We start from the raw sequence: 17,528 nt of genomic DNA, 5'->3' as shown, positions 1-17,528 counted from the left end.
GCTGCCTCCATTCCCCTCCTCACATCAAGTCACTGCCACTGTCACATAATTTATTTAGTTTCTTATATTTGCAACATATTCCATTGGGCTTCACAATTTTGGGTACTTGTGTATTATATGGGCGCCCGATTTAATGTAAATCGCATATGATATCGCATTCGATTTATTGGCCGATTTGCAGCAGATTCGATCTGCGATGCGATTTAGCAGCAGATTTTCGGCCATTTCCTGCCGATTTGCATGCTTTTCCATCCTTGCACACCCCCAGGTACTTGTTTCCTAGCACGGCGCCCATCGCATACCATGGCATAACATATGCCATGGTATGCGATACGATTTTTGCCCCTGATTGTACAATTATATTTCGCATAAATTTGTAGCCCTGTCCTCACTTTCATATCATGTATCGCCAAATATACTCTGTGCTGCTGAGGACCATGCTCCTACCACTATATAGCTGTCAGTCTGTGGCCTCCTGCTACTTCCATTCCCCTCCTCACATCATGTCACTGCCTGTCACATGCAGCCCTGTCCACACAGACACATTGCGCATCTCCTGATATAATCCGTGCTGCTAGACCCTTGTCCTTCCATATAACTCTCAGTTTGTGGCTTCCTGTTGCCTCCATTCCCCTTCTCAGTGTTGCTCAAGCTTGTAACTTTCTTCTTTTGGGGCCCCGGGACCCCCATGGAGGTCGAAATTGGGGGTCTTAATGCCCGAGAACCTAATCCTGGACCAATTAAGCCACCTCTTATTTGTTTTGTCCACGATGTCCGAATGCATAAAGGACAAACAAATAACAAACGACAAATAAATATATATTATGGCGCCAAAAATGATTTCTTCCAAAAACATGGCTGCCGCTAACTGGCGTCCATTGCTGAGACGGTATTAGCCTAAAGGTGCCCACACACTATAACGATTTTTTTGCAGATTGGCCGATTTCTGATAAATCGGTCGATATATCAACCTATGTTTATCGACAATCGGTTGTAAATCATCCGATAACGGTCGGATGCATGCTCCCCATACTTGCCTACCTGACCCTCTCCATGAGGGAGAAAATGCTCTGCTCCTGGACTTCCCTGGTAATGTATGATTGCCATCACCTGTGGGGAGCTAGGTAAAGGTGTTTCAGGTGATGGCAATCATACATTACCAGGGAAGTCCAAAAACAGAGCATTTTGTCCCGCATGGAGAGGGTCAGGTAGGCAAGTATGGCGCTCCTGCAGATCTTTAACTAAATCTTCTGATCTTTCATGCAGCATAGGGATGGCCATCAACCATCGATGATTCGAAATCATCGATGGTTTGAGGCCGATGTCGAATACTTTTGCCATCGATGGGGGAGAACCAGATGGTTTCCCTCCATCGATGGAACAGCAAAACAATGTTTTGCTGTTTTTTTTTTTTTCAAAGTACCGGGACACGGAGCATAGCTCCGCCCCCGGCGCCCACGAAGCCACGCCCCTGTGTTTTGATTGGCCCACAGGCCAATCAATCAAACACAATGGATGACCATCGATATATAAAAATATCGATGGTCATCAATTGCATAGTTTAGCACTATCGATGGCCTGTTGCAGAATTGGCATCGATGGCAACCATCGATGGCAATGGCAACGATGGCCATCCCTAATGCAGCATGAAAGATCCGTAGGGATCTTAAGCGAAATCTTTAATAAAGATGTGCGCTTGCCTGAAATCTTTTGCCAGGACTGACAAAAGATTTCTATTTATGCGCACATCTTAAGATCGCAGATCTTTCTAGTGTGTGGGCACTTTAAGATAGCGGTATGTGCACAGCATATAAAGGACTAGTCTAGTGCGTGCTGTGTGCGCGGGAACGACCGTCAGCAAAAGACGGGCTCCTTGGTTCCGCCCTCTCTCGGCATAGGTCGTCATTAGTACGCGACCCTGCAAGACGCGCTGGCAGCCATGTTTCATAAGGGCAGTGTCCCCGCATGACTGTGAGGCAGGCAGTGATGTCACTACAGTAACATAAGACTTCCTGCTCTTACTTCCACTTCGTCTGACTGACCTTCCCCTGTTCGCCAGCATTCCCCCGCCTCATCCAATACTGCTATGCCACGCCTCTTCTGCTTGATTGGACGGTGGGAGTGGCGGCTGATGACGTTGGTATCAGATGGGCGGGGCAGAGGCGCGCGCTAATGCCAGGGGTGGTTGTTTGGGCGCGAGGCGCTGGTGCGCGGGAGACAAACGGAGAGAGCGGGAAAAGGGACAGGAGCGCGCGGCTGAACGGGATCACCGACAGCGGGACCAACACCCTCAAGGGAAGAGTCACAAGTAGTTCCGGACACCCACGCCGCCTACAGAACCACCGTCATCACCGACCCGGTAACGGCCGCCCCCACCTGCCCTCCATTGTGTAGTACCAGGCGAGTATAGCCGGCGGCGCGGCGCCCGCGGGGGGACGTGATATATATGTCTGTGTGACATCAGTATAGGAGTACACCTGGTGGCACTAGCCCTGCCCTGTGTTCCACTTCCCACACCTGCTGCCACTGGCCCTGCCCTGTGTCCCCTCACGGCATCACTATCTCTGGTCCCCTACACGCCTGCTGTCACTAGCTCTTCCCTGTGCCCCCACACCTGCTGGCACTAGACTTGCCCTGGTCCCCCACACTGCATCCCTAACTCTGGCTACTCATCTGCTGGTACTTGCCCTGTGACCCCACACTGTAAACCCGCTGGCACTAGCCCTACCCTGTGCCCCCACACTGTACACCTGCTGGCACTAGCCCTGCTCTGTGACCCTACACTATCCATAACCCCAGTCCCCCACACTGTACACCTGCTGGCACTAGCCATGCTCTGTGCCCCCACACCTGCTGGCACTAGCCCTGCCCTGTGCCCCCACACCCACACTGCATCCCTAGCCCTGGCTGTGCACCTGCTGCTACTAGCCCTGCCCAGTGTCCCCACACTGCATCCCTAACCCTGGTGCCCTACACTGCATTCCTGCCTCATCCCTGCTGACACTAACCCTGCTCTGTTGTGTTCCTTACACTGCATCCCTAACCCTGGCCTCCCACACTGCACACCTGGCCAATACCTGCTGCCTTTATCCCTGTGCACCCTGCCCTGCTCAATCTTCGTTTGCAGCCCTGGTCCCCCACACTGCACACCTGTCACCATCCCTCCTGCTAGCTCTGCCTTGTGCCCATACACTGCACACCTGTCACCATCCCTCCTGCTAGCTCTGCCTTGTGCCCATACACTGCACACCTGTCACCATACCTCCTGCTGCTAGCTCTGCCCTGTGCACACACACTGCACACCTATCACTATTCCTACTGTGTACTCAATCTGGTCTCCTATACTGCACAATATCTAATTACATTTTGTTGTTTATGCCATAATACTACAAGAGTAGTGCCATGCTGCAAGTGGATACTGCACATCTTATTGGTAAATAGGTATTTAATAATGTGATCTCTTTATTGCTTCAGTCATTGTGCCATTCTTGCCTGAGCCTGTGTAATGACTAATTTGCTTCTAAACAGGTGCTGTACTCAGCTGTGTGCTTCCAGCATTGTCTGCACAGCATCCTCACTGGCATCATGGCGAAGGTGCAGATTCTCAACATGGTGGTCCTTGACAACCCCTGCCCCTTCCGCAACCCGTTCCAGTTTGAGATCACCTTTGAATGTATAGAAGATCTGCCAGATGGTGAGTGACCCATATTGCTTTTTTCGCTGCTATAAATGGTGGTTTTGTTCAGGTCTTCCATGATTCAATTTGTTTTTTACAGTATGGTCTGAGTTTTACTTTGACACCAATTCATAGCCAATGTAAAGGGAGAATAACTGGGTTAGGTTCATGTTCTAACCAGACTTTTTGTACTGACGTTAGTGGTCCTCCTGTATATCTATCTTATTTGTTTGTTGGGGAGGAATCTGTGTAGACTGCATGTATCTGGAAGGGGGGGGGGGGGGATGCATCCACAAATAAATTGGGTAGTATTCCAAAGCTGTTTAAAATGTATATATGTCCACCGACAAATTGTGCAGTATCTGGGCACTGTTACAAAAAAAAAAAAAAAACTAGATTGCAACATTTACTTATTGCGGTGGCCAACCACCTGGCTACTACCACCTGGGTGGGAAAACAATTCTGGGTAGAACAATGTATATCTTCAGGTATCTTATAGCATGGCTTGACAAATCCCGGGAGCCAGGTTGCCATGTCGACCAGACTTTTAGGGAGGGAGGAAGTAGAATCTGAGCGTGAGCAGCGGTTCCCAGCCCCCGTCTCCCCCTCCTGACAGTCGAGCGCTGCCCTGCACCAGTCCTGCCTTCCCCAATAGCCCTCCGGCTCCTCTCCACCACACCCACCGGAGAGCAGCCGCTTGCTGTGCATAACGATCTTCCAGGCTGCCCGGCTGCATAAAGCTCACATCTAGAATACAGCGCACTCTGAATTTGACAGTGGCCGCCACAGCACTATCTCCCTTTGTCCCGCCGCCTACAACATCTCATGCAGTGCTCATGGCCCTACTGACTCATGACAGCTGGGCAGCAACGTCCTCCAGGGACACCCACCGTAATGTGCAGGTACTCTTCGTATGGGAGGGAAGGGACGGAAAGGGCTATGTGCATCCCTTCCATGTCCTATATAAAGTGTCAGTTCACCCCACCACCGTTTCTGTACAATGAATGTACTGTGTCTTTGTGTCAGTTTGCCCCTGGCCCTTGTACAATTTTAGTGTCAGTGGGCCTCTGCAATACCTGCGCGTGTGTGTGTGCATCTGGTATGTGTGTGCCGCTGGTACGTGCGTGTCAGTCTGCCGTAGTGTGGAGTGTCTCTCCCTCTGTGAATAACCATCTCACTCCTTTTCTCGCTCCTCTCTCTCTGTATCCCCCGAACACCCTATTTGTCTCAATTTCCTTTCCCTCTTTTGCTCACTTAATGGGCATTGTAGTGACAACAATGCTACACAGAATCCTTGAGTGCACGACATACACTGACACGAGGGTAAGGGCAACACTAGGATGCGAAAGGACGCAGGGCAAAAAGACACACACAGGATCCAAGGGGGCACAGGTGACACTAGGACACAAGAGGGCATGGGTGACAAGACGCAAGTGTATTTGGGTCCGTCCATAGGAGGGCATGAACTACAATAGTGCTTGTGTGATACTAGGATACACAACAGGGCATTGACTATAATAGGATGCAAGAGTGCATGTACTACACTTTCTCAAAAAAAATACACTAGGATACAAAGGTGTGGGTAACAGTAGAACGCAATAGGGCACAGGTGACGTAAAAGGACATGGGCAACACTAGTATGGTGAGATGCAAGGGTTGAGCGTAAGCCGCAAGAGGGCACTTAGAACACTAGGATGCAGAAGGCCACAGGCGACAATAAGATGCAAGAGGGCATACTGGGGTGGCGTTAACAATGGGGGGGGGGGGGGCATTTCACATAGTAATCACCCATTGTACACCACCCAGGGTTGGTGTACAATTAAAAATCGGGCCGGGGGGGGGGGGGGGGGGGATTTACCATTGTAATCAGGCATCAGGGTGCCTGTACAATGTAATATTGGGTATAATCGCATCGCATGCCACTAGTTAAGGCATGCGATGCGACACAATATTAAAATTGTACACTCCTCCCGGGAAAGGCTCAAAATCGGGTTTCATGCGATGTGATATATCGGGCGCCCAGATAATGCACAAGTACCCAATCTAGATCAAAACCACGTTGCGCATAGCACCGTGTATGGGCACCCTTAGTTTGTCTGGCTCCTACACTTTCATCCTGGCTCCTAGATTAAAAAAAAAAAATGTCAAGCCCTATCTTATAGTGTGTGCCTAGGATAGATCTTTATCAGAGAGGACACCTTACCCATCAGTAGGATCTGTAACCACTAGTCAGCCCGGGGTAGCCAACTCCGGTCCTCGAGAGCTACCAATAGTTAACGTTTTCCAGGTCTCCTCACAGAATCACAAGATAAGTCATTATCTCTACCTGTGGATCTTTTGAATAAAGTAAAGAGTGCACCTGCCAGGTCAGGGCTGGGCAACACCGGCCCTCCAGATGTTGATGAACTACACATCCCAGGATGCTTTGCATTAGTTTTGCTATGTGGCCATGCTGAAACTGATGCAAGACATGCTGGGATGTGTAGTTCATCAACATCTGGAGGGCCGGTGTTGCCCAGCCCTGTGCTAGGTGGTCTGGAAAACATGAACTGTTAGCTCTCGAGGACTGGAGTTGGCTACCCCTGAGTCAGCCCTATTCAATCACTACACCCAGATAGATGTAATTATGCGCTTTTATATGTTGCTCTGCCATTATAGTTGGGCTTTAGTAATACAGTATTTTTAATTTAACTGCCCTGTATTGGGGTTGACTCATCAGGGTGCGGTTTTCTACTTGACTTGGGCACATGTAACAGGAACCATGGTCCGAACCGGTGGCCGCGATACTGATTCGATATCGGCAGTGGTGGGGAGAGCGGGGTCCATGCTGCCCTCGTTCCGAGATAGCAGAAATACTGTGTTGCACATTCTTTCTACATCCGATTACAATGCCTCTGGCCATGCATCTGGATGGGCGTGTAATTTGGACTATATAGTCAAAATCGATAGTGCAAATCGCACAATGCTCACAGCTTTAGTTTTATTAATTCAATGTTTACGGTAAATAGGTCTACTGTATTTTTGAAGCATATTAAACTGTATGTTATGACAGTCTAATGCTTGCTCAGGGAATTGCCAGTCTTCTGGTGTGCGCTTGGTTTCATATGTCTGGTTTGTAATGAAAAATATCTATTCCCGGCCTATCTTGATATCATTTTAGATACTTTGAATATTAAAAGAACAAAATATACGGTACTTATTTTTTTCCTTTAGTGCTGATGTCCTTTTTCTGCTTTGCCCTTCCGCTTAACCATTTGTCTTTTTTTTTTTTTATACTTGTTCTTCTAAAGGGTAACTAAAATGAATCCACTTAAAATGTCTTTTTGGTATTTATTACCACACATTTTCGTTTTTGTTTAAACCCTCTCCAGATCTGGAATGGAAAATAATATATGTGGGTTCTGCAGAAAGTGAAGATTATGACCAAGTCCTAGACTCAGTACTGGTCGGCCCAGTCCCTGCCGGACGCCACATGTTTGTGTTCCAGGTAAGAAATGACTCTGGTAGGTCCTCACAGGCTGTTGGATAAATCTGTAATAAATGTACCTGCTGGAGTTTACTGCCCAACATATATAAATGGGATTTAATGCGTGGGGCACTGGAGAGTCCTCTTTAAACGATTGGTGGGTTTACCGTGCATGGAAATGCAGCTAATTAGATATCCCCATAAGTTTCATTCATCATCCCAATGGTGGGGATTCCAGCGTTTACAAAACCAATACTGGCATCCCGACTACCACCAGGAGACTGCACCAGAATCCCGACATCAATAAGTATGCCGGAATACAAACTACAGCCAGGATGCCTAACGTGGGGCAGGTTACGGTAAGGCCGGAAATAGGGGTAGGTTAAGGAACTACTGCGAGGAAGTCGGGGGGCGTGGGGGAAATAAAAATAATTGCATAACCCCAATTGAGATTTCTTTATCAGGATGCTGGTATTCTGAACACCTGCATACCCACCACTGGTCATCTGTATGTTTCCCCCAACATAAGTAGCCAAATGATATCATTTTATAGCGTTTAGCAATTGACTGCACACTGCTTTTATTTTTTTTTGCACATTGTTTACTATGGATTGAACAGAGTGCGGTCTCTAAAACTAGGAAGAGAACTAGCCAGGTTTAGAACATGACAGAGTAACCTGTACACATCATGGTGGCCTGTGTTGGGAATACACATCAACAAAGCGTTCCAGTAATAAAGTTCTGTTTGTTGGTGCTGAAATGCTAATGATGCGAGCTTTCCTTGGCCATGGGGCCTCACTGCACACTTGCATTGACTAATGTACATGGGTAAATATTGTAATCTCTACATTTGGGGCTGTCACTAGAGGAGTGTCTTGTTATAGGGAAGTGAAATATATTAATATGAAAAGTCCTATGGAATATAACTTAACATCTTGCTCACTTGTCTGTCTTGTGTATTTTTTTTTTTGATCTGTATTTTATTAGATAGCCCTTTAAGCTACAATATGGGGTAACTGACCTGAATTACAGCTCTTTTGGCTGGCATTTATCTGGTTAAAGTGGTTGGGCCATATGGAATGCTGGTGAGTGTCTGACAGTAACCGGAAACTGTGCAGACCTCTTCTGGCCATATTAGCAGGCCACTTAACGCACATGATTCCATCCTGGGTCTTATCGGGCCAACTAATGGTGAATGTATATTCACACAATATTGCTAATATGGTACATAGAGCTTTGACAAACCATTAATCACACAGATATGGCACAAACTGGAACATAGCAGAATATTCTTCTGTAACCAGTCAGTCTTTGTCCATATAGCCTTGTTTGGATGTCTCTGTGCTACTGGTGGTTGTGCATCAGACTACACACTTGCAGCATCCAGGTATGTAGAGTGTTACTGGTGCTTCCTAAGCTGGCCATACCTCAGAACAATCAGCTTGCAATCCAAATTTGATACTAATTTCCCTTTAACTCCCTGGCAGCTTTCCGGACTCACAATAGATGTTATGTGGAACTACACACAAGAACTATCATACAATCTGCGACTTTAGCATAGTGGTAGTCAGTAGCATCTTTAGATCTTATGTGCAGCACATAAGATCATATGATCCACCTCACAACCCGCGGGACTGCGCATTGTGATTGTACCAAAAAACTTCACGATGTTTGCGCACAATCCATCAATATCGTGCCACAAATCATTGATGTATGGCCAGCTTATGCCATAGATGTGCCCAACAGTTCCGTCTAAATAGTCATCAAATCCTGTAAGTTTCTAAACATACAGTGGTAGGTTCCGGCTGTGTGAGGGAAACACTCATGTAGAGCTTTCTTTGCCCTTTTGCAGACAGTTTCTTTTTTTTTTTTCTTCATTAGGTGAGACTGGAGTAATAATAATAATGATATTTATATAGCACTTTTCTCCCAATAGGACTCAAGTGCTGAGTACACAGTAGCATGGGCACTTTAAGAAATTAAAGAAGTGTGACTAGCTCCTCCCCTTCTACTTCCCCTTCCCAGGCAGTCTTAGATTGTGCCCTGCGGGAGCTGGGCGCTTGTTTGCTATCCCCAGGGCTGGTAGAAAATTAATTTTCAACTGTTTTATTTTGTTCTTTTTTTACACTGAGGGCAGGCAGCTTCTGCCACTGCCTGACTGCACAGTGGGAGCTGTCCTCCCACGGCCCTGTGGGATTTGAATCTGGTGCTTTCGTTCTTACAATCTCCATTGTTCGAACCGTTGAAATCAGTACCTTACCTTGAACACAGTCCTACTCTCTCAGAAGGGTTTCAGACTTAAGTGCGCTATCCTGTCGTCCACTGATCTTAATCTTCCATGAGGGTAGGGTAGAATTACGGACTCATTCATCGATTTTTATTTTTTCCCAAATGTTGTATCATCATTCCACATCAACCGATTGTTGTGCCGGCCTTTCCGGACCATTCCAGTGACTCCAGGTCTCTGGATGTGTTGTGTGCACTCATCTACGTCTCCAGGACAGCTTCTGTGTGCAAGTCTGAAGCTTTATTTATTCTGTACGATTCAGCAAAACCTGGTTGGCCGGTGTGAAAAGACTTTGGCCAGGTTGCTTCGCCTTACCATTGGTCAGGCATATGTGGTGGCATCGCAGGTGGCACCTTCTATTACAGCACATTCAACGCGCGGTACTTGTTTCCTAGCACGGCCACAACGATCATGATCGTGGGCATCGTGAGGAAAAATCGGGGGCATCGCGGCCATCGCAAGCACTAAAAAAATCAGATGCGATGGCCGCGACGCGATGCCTGCGATTTCCCCATAGGGAACAATGTTAAATGCCTCAATTTAGCCGCAATGGCCCCGATTTTCCATAGGAAACAATGTTAAATGGGTCAATTTCACCAAATCATCATAGGGAACAATGTTAAATGGGCCATAAACCCCCCAAAACACCCCTGAACAGTGAAATGTCCCCCCAAAAGTATTTTACGCCACCCCGCGATCAACGCGAACCCGAAGCGTGGCGAGCGCAGCGGTACGCGTCCTCCGACCTTTTCATATCCCCACTATCCACTAGGGCGTGGAGTTGAGAATAGAATAGTGTGGCGAGTGCAGCGAGCCACCGAGCCCGAAGCGTGGCGAGCGCACGCGGATACCTGTGAAGCCCGCGCAGGGACGCGTTTACCTGTGAAGGTAATGCATTAAAAATTGCAAGCACCCATCAGGGTGCTTGTACAATTAAAAATCGAAAAGTTTGGTACTTGAGTAATAGCACGGCGCCCGTTACGTAGTTCGCGTAGCGTCACTCTCAGAATCAGCGTAATGTTCGCGCAGCCAGTGTAGTTAACGTAGTCAGTCAGAAGTAACGTAGTGTTCCCGTGGCCGCTTAGTGTAGTCAGCGTCCCTGTCAGAAGTACCGTAGTCAGTCAGAGGTGAAGTGACTGCGGCTGCATTATTTCTGACGCTCGTATAAGCTCATTGTTAATTAGGAATGGCTGCAGAACCTCTCACATTGTTTAACCTGCCGCAGACAGGAGAAGGAGTCAGTGGCATTTTTCCAACAGCACCATTTGCTGCCACTGACACAAACCTGTGTTAATGGCCACCCAATGCACTTTAATATGAAGGAGTTAATGTGGCGCTGCCACATTAAAATGTGCCAAAAGGTCAGTCTCCGTGCGGCACATTGGTTTCCGGGCTGTCTTATCCCATTTCTTACCTTTGTTCATTTTATATTTTCCTGGGCAGAGGAGCTCACAAGCGTATCTTTTTGTGACGGACAACTAAAGTTCTCAAACAAAACCACTGTGCTGTATAATAATCTTATGCGGGAGGCATGCACCGTGGATTTAATGTTGCAGCCCCAGCGCCGGATTGGCGGTCCGGGAAAAATAGTTGAGGTGGACGAGTCTCTCTTTGTACAGAGAAAGTCATGTTGGACGCGTGCTGCCTCAACAGTGGTAGTTTGGAGGCATATCCAGAGACACCGGTGAGTTTTTCGTAACACCTGTGGACAGACATGACTCCAGCACCCTGATGGCTGCTATCAACAACTATATAGAACCGGGGACGACTGTATATTCAGATTGCTGGCGTGCATATAACACAACAGCTGGAGCAGGCAGGATACCACCATGCACGGGTAAGTCACCGGTATAATTTTGTTGATCCGGAGACTGGGGTTCATACCCAAAAACATTGAACGGCTTTGGGGATCTTGTAAGTGGCGTAACAAACGTCAAAGGGGCACTGCACGCCAAAATCTGGACTCCTATTGCAGGAATTTATTTGGCGCAAAACTGTCGGTGCAGAAAACTTTCCAGTGGATTCTAGATGCTCTAACTCTGCTCCCAAAGGCTGACAAAGCAGAGGACAGATACAACTGTCAACTTCAGCTGCAGTTTCTGTGAATGCAGAAACGGAAGAATAACTTTAATATTTTCTTTGTCTTGTTTCATATTATTGTACTTTAAGGTTTTTTTTTATTTTTTTCTTATCACTTAAATCCAGTTATCACATGTTGTCATTACTGTCTCAGATGTATGATATGGCAGGTGTGAATGTTTTTCTGAAACACCCCCACTATCCACACCAGCCCGAAGTGTGGCGAGCGGATGCGTTACGCGTCCCCTTGACCTGTTCATACCCCCACTATCCACGATTTTATAGAGTGTGGCGAGCCACAGAGCCCGAAGCGTGGCGAGCAAACATGGAATACATGTAAAGTAATCCCATGGGGGTTTGAAAAGGAGGCATTTACCAGTATGTAACATGGAGCACTGGCAAATGCCTCCTTTTTTGTGCATAAGATGCACTTGCGCCTGCATACACCCTTTGTGCATGAGACGCACTTGCTACCGAACCCCGTTTCCCTGAAGCGGACACGGGCAGGGTTGCTGTACCCTGCCACAATAATTACTGAGACGCCGGATCGCCTTTCTGCCGTCGCCCGCATGAGCCCAGATTAACCATTTTAAAACTGTAATATGTGCGGTCTGAAAGGTGCAGAGTGATTTTAGCGTTTCCAAAAAAGTTTTTTGGAAACTGTAAAGCAGGGTCTTACCCGTTTATTTTTTTTGCTGTCTGAATGGGTCTGAAACGGTACCCAGGCAGCAGTGAGCACTATTGGTCCCCAGCGCAGTGCATATTTAATGAGCTGGCCGCTCATTAAATATGCACTGCGCAGGCTCGGGACCAGCTAATGCTCGGACTTGCTACCTCCTACAGTATCTGCTTGTGTCCCACCTCTCAACAGGTTAGTGGTGAAGGGAGCTGGGGACTGGGACGGTAAGAAGCATGCACAGAGCAATAGAGGCAGTGGAGGAGACTCCTGTGACCAGGCATACCTTCCTCACCTGCCTGCTAGTTCCCCCACATCCTTCCACGCTGCCGGCAGTGACTAGCTATTGGCTGTTTCTTGTCGTACTGAGGAGATGGGCACAGGACTAGCATACCGGTCAGTGCGCTGCTGGTCACGTGTATGGGTGCCTCGCAGCCGGCGTCTCACACAGCTTCAGCAGTTACACGTGCCTAGACCAGTAGCCAGCTAGCCCCGGGCTCGTACCGCAAGCCGCCGGGCCACAATGCCCAACATGGGACCGGTGGCATCTGGCTCCCTGCTTTCACACACCACTGGAGCTGAGCCTGGACTCCCGCGTCACCTCTCTCCCTGATGCTGCTTTGACACCGCAAACCTGCTTTAGACCAGGCGTGAAAGGGGTCTGCCCCGTTTAAAAAAAAGATTGTTTTAAATACCTGGTCTAAGCAGGTTTTGCGGTGTGAAAGCAGCATAAGTTGGCATTAGGGACTAGGTTTCTGTCACCCATCACCATGTAAATATATTGTCCATTGTTTTAGTTCATCTAAGCGCAAAGAAAACCCATTTAAGTAGTTTCTAAACCAAATATAAGTAGCTCTATGCATAATATTTTGTATTATGTTGAAGGTGCGAGTTGCTATTGCTGCGGGATTGAAAAGCTGGATTTGGTTCCTGATTGCGCACCCTTCACAAGCTATTCAATTAGCTGTGCTCTTAAGTCCTGATGTTTAGAAATTACACACAACTAGTGTCTCAGTGTAAGTTTACCTCACTGGGACTTGTCTGAGACTGTCACTTACTGCGACTACACGATATCCTTTAGGTCAGGCTTGTCCAAACTGTGGCCCCTCCAGCTGTTGTGAAACTACACATCCCAGCATGCCATGCCACAGTTTTAGCATTCCCTAATGGCAAAACTGTGTCAAGGCATGGTGGGACTTGTAGTTTCACAACAGCTGGAGGGCCATAGTTTGGTAATGCCTGCTTTAGGTCCAACAACCTGCATCTCCCTACTTTCTTACCAGATAGGATGCGGCTGATTGAATTTTTCTGGGGCATTATTCCCAGTGCTTTTCAACATTGCACTTAATTGAATTCCCTCCATTGGGCCTTACTGCTGGACTTTGCAGAGAACCACACCATGCACTCCCCTCAAGACAAATATTAGTGCCACAACAAATTGGTTTTAGAGACCTTACCCATACCAATCAAGCTTTTAATTATACAATAAAATAGCAGTTAAGTTGCTTTATGTAACAATGTTATACTCCAGCATCAGGTTTTATAAACGCACTCCCATCATGCTCTACCAGTCTGATTAGTTTCAGGTGTGAAATACAGATCTAGATTATTTGCTCACTTATTTCAGGTTTAGTGGTTCCATAAGAGACCATTGCAGTGTATAAGTGGAGTATTGATTGCTGTTAAATGCTGTACAGATCTTTGTAGCTGGATAAGATGCCTAATGTAATACAGTAGCTCGTGAAAAACAAAGTCCCATTTTATAAATTGCAGGCAGATGCTCCAAATTCCAGCCTTATCCCAGAGTCTGATGCCGTCGGGGTTACAGTCGTCCTAATCACTTGCACCTACAGAGGACAGGAGTTCATCCGAGTCGGCTATTATGTCAACAATGAGTACTCTGACCCGGAGCTGAGAGAGAATCCACCCTTGAAGCCAGACTTCGGTCAGGTACTTGAACCAGTCCTACTTGTTGCAGTTACTTTAGTATTGACACGTGTACCTTTATATACTGTCATTTTTTTCCAAAGGATATTGTCTTAGCAATCAGAGAGGTTCCTTTGAATACTACTAAGCTGTTTTCTGGCTTCTAGCAATCTAAAATGAAGATCTGATGCAGCTCTATCATGGCAATGATTAGGACAATGATCTACAGAGCCCATAAAGCCACTACATATATACATCCAAAGGAAGCACACCATGTAGTCTCCTGTGACATTAACGAGCTGCCTTCAGTTGTGTTTGCAGCTGTTTAATTCCTGTACAGTTAACAGCTGCACTTCTATAAAGTAGGTGATAATGCACCAGCCAATCAGCTATGTTTGAAAAATGGAAGTTAGGAGTTGATTGCCTGGTGTTATCACCTTTCACTTTATCTCTTCACCAGGCTTGATACATCTGCCTTATGTGCTTTCTGTGCAGCTAACACACCAGCCAAACAACTCCTAACTGCCATTGTTCAAACATAGCTGAATGGCTGGGCGCAAACTCATCAGTATCTGAAGTCTCTCCTCCCAGCAGCATAATACTGTAGGGAAAAGTAGTCTAATACCCCTTTTACACCAGAAGCAAATTACCGGGTTAAAGATATTCAACCCGGCAATTTGCTGAAAACCCCAGGTTTTTCTTTGGTGTGAAAGGGTCAACACAGGCCATAAATCCTTACACTCCGACCCTGCTCTTGACCAGGGTCAGAGTTCCGCGTCAGTGCATTCACTATATATTGACCCGTGGTCCGATGAATCCTGTTTGAGAGCCAGAGGCCAAGTTACTAATTTTAGTAAATAGTAGGAATGTTACTTCCTGTTCTGGTGATACAATTGGTGACCAGGGTCAAAGACTCTTGGACACCAGAGAACTCACAGAGGAAATGTCAAAATGAGTGTGGAGTAGAACAGTAACCAATTAAAATATTAACCCTTTGAGTGCCAATATCTGATCTCTGGTAAAAATGCCACATTTGTTTATATAAATGAAAAATATGTTATGTAAAATGTCCTATATAAGGTAAACATTACAGGTCATTAGAAGGAATACCAATGTTTGCTCAGCAAGTTTTACACCTATTTTGCTGTTCTTCTTACCCTCGTGCTATACATGTGTTTATAGCAGAATAGCTCTTCCAGTGCACAGCGTCTGACCTCTCCATCCTGTCTTTCAGCTTCAGAGGAACATCCTGGCATCAAATCCACGTGTGACACGCTTTCATATCAACTGGGATAGTGCTAGTGAATCAAAGATGGAAGATATTGAAAATGTGGACCCTGCCTCGCATTCTATGCTTCCCCCGTCTTGTGCCCCCACCAAGGGGCTCACTGGTGCACTTAACACAATCCCTGAGAACTCAATGGACTGCATATGAGTACTGTAATGCTGGGGCATGTGAGCCTGCCAAGGAAATCTGCATAAAGGCAGATACTTAACCACGTCGACTCCCCTCCTAAAATACAGTTGCAAACCTAAAGAGCCACAGCGTCCGACTTCAGAATGTGGTCTGTTTTCCAGCTGACAACCTTTCTATTTTGCATGATGTCTTCAGACTCCAGTGTCTTTAACTTGAAGGTAGTAATAATCTACTACAGTCAATTTGAGGAAGATTGGCCTATTTGATTTCAGCTTTGGCTAAATTCCCTTTTTCTATATTTCCTTATTGATGGTCTGATACTGCCATCTCTCAGGCGGTTAATGTGGCACTGCCAGAAGATGTCCGGAATTATTAGCACTTTCGTCTGATTCTACAGCAATCATCCTCTAACTGTTCAGCAGCCGACTGACATTCTGATTGGCCCTGGCAGAGATCACAGCACCATACACCTGCCCATCATGAAATGCCAAAGGAGATCTTCCAGTTTAGTTTGTTCTGACTGCAGTCCTTTGTTATAGTAGATATTAATTTCTGTGGGCACAACTGTATTTCCTTTTGTGAGACACTGCCATTTCTAAATTCTAGAGCAGCATTCCTGCAGCAGGACCTTTTTTTATTACACACTAACACTTTGTCTCCTGCAATGAGTTAATGAGAAACTGGTGATGTCCAATGAAAGCTGTATTGTTTGCGTTGTGCTTTGAGCCAAAACTTTCTGCATTCAAAGGACTTTTCCCAGGAGGTGGATATACCTTCTGCTCATCCTGATGCAAAGGAACAAACACCTCAAAGTGCAGTCTAATTCCGCTGCTCTGTACTCATGCAGTGTAATAGAATAAGCACTTGCCAAGTCTTGCTCGAAGATCCTAAGCGGAGTGTGGCCAAAGCCACCAGTTCTCCTCTGAAGAGCGTACCTCACACTCCACCGGGACTGTCCATTCACAGACCACAGGAAACCACCTCAGCTCTTGGGTTCTTTGTACCACAATTTAAGGCAGATTTGTTTGTTCCTGCCTCCAGCATTCTTGTTTTGTTACTGTGGCACATCTTAAAGCCATTAATCTTCTGTGTGTATTTTCTTATTTTATATATTTGTGAGTAGGAATTTCCATAAATAAAAGCACTTGAGCAGGGTGTGCTAATGTAGTCTTGTTATAGTCGTATGTTCCCTGTATCGGACTTGAAGCTTATGCTGGAATTGTATCTGTGTGACTGTTGATGGTTCTTGCTAAAATACAATTTTTAATGTTAAATGTTACCACTTTCATGCTTTGGTACGTATATATCATGTGTGGTATGTGTATTTATGGTAATAGCTGTGGTATGTACTGACACTTTGCTTCGGAAGCTCTTATAGGACACATTTCATCCAGGAACGGAGAACACAGCGTATGTCTCTCTTTAGTCTTGTGCGTGCCAGTGGGGAAACAATGGCTTGTGTTTGTGCGGCTTGTAGTGGACCCGCATAGATTGACAGTGTGAGAAGGAAGCTATTGCTGTAATCTGTTGACATTGGAGGGCTACTGGGTTCCTGTCCTCTAACGTCACCCTTATCTTGCTATATGGCTCTACAAAGGTGGCTGTCTAGAGCCGTGGCTCGGGGATGGTTAGTTGGCATACAGGGCTGTGAGGAACAATGTCCAGGTTGCTGTGTACAGGAAGGATTAAATTACTTCTTGGTAAGGAATGCGATTTTGTAGCGGAGACCTGTGAATTGTTAATTTAAACAAGGTCATAGCTGTTACTGTTTTTTATGGAAATATCTGCAGTCTTTATAAATAACCTTTGTGATATGGGGTTAAGGAAATGTAGAATAAATGTGGCAGACTATTGAGATGATACATTTTGTTATAGGAATTCATAAAAAAGTAAGCAGGTTGTTTAAGCCCATGTGGTGTGTTGCCTATATAACTATTGCTAGCAAAACAACAAACCCTTCCCTAATACAGCTTGTTGGCTACTGATCTCCTTTAGCATGGG

General features: G+C 46.3%; 1 protein-coding gene across 2 annotated transcripts; it reads left to right on the top strand.

The window, feature by feature from the left end:
* Window positions 1-2,138: 2,138 nt before the first annotated feature.
* Window positions 2,139-16,695, top strand: LOC146075591 (histone chaperone asf1b). 2 transcript variants are annotated; one of them, XM_083184974.1, is made up of 5 exons: window positions 2,139-2,359; window positions 3,529-3,694; window positions 7,048-7,163; window positions 13,958-14,134; window positions 15,345-16,695. In XM_083184974.1, the coding sequence occupies exons 2-5, from the start codon at window positions 3,586-3,588 to the stop codon at window positions 15,543-15,545; spliced, it is 603 nt and encodes a 200-aa protein (XP_083041100.1). In that variant the 5' UTR covers window positions 2,139-2,359; window positions 3,529-3,585; the 3' UTR covers window positions 15,546-16,695. The 2 variants fall into 2 exon arrangements, with proteins under 2 accessions (XP_083041100.1, XP_083041099.1); XM_083184973.1 differs by having other exon boundaries at window positions 2,140-2,400.
* The last annotated feature ends 833 nt before the right edge of the window (window positions 16,696-17,528 follow it).

Source organism: Crinia signifera, chromosome 4, assembly GCF_055691185.1.
Source record: "Crinia signifera chromosome 4, ASM5569118v1, whole genome shotgun sequence".
In the NCBI taxonomy this organism is placed as follows: domain Eukaryota; kingdom Metazoa; phylum Chordata; class Amphibia; order Anura; family Myobatrachidae; genus Crinia; species Crinia signifera.
Note: the sequence above shows the minus strand (reverse complement) of the source record. Positions and strands in the feature narration are given on the sequence as shown.

Bases quoted from the DNA above. Each gene is read 5' to 3' on its own strand.
- LOC146075591 (XM_083184974.1), top strand. From the start codon at position 3,586: ATGGCGAAGGTGCAGATTCTCAACATGGTGGTCCTTGACAACCCCTGC. The intron at 3,695-7,047 runs GTGAGTGACCCA...AACCCTCTCCAG, and splicing joins TATAGAAGATCTGCCAGATG to ATCTGGAATGGAAAATAATA. The intron at 14,135-15,344 runs GTACTTGAACCA...CCTGTCTTTCAG, and splicing joins TGAAGCCAGACTTCGGTCAG to CTTCAGAGGAACATCCTGGC.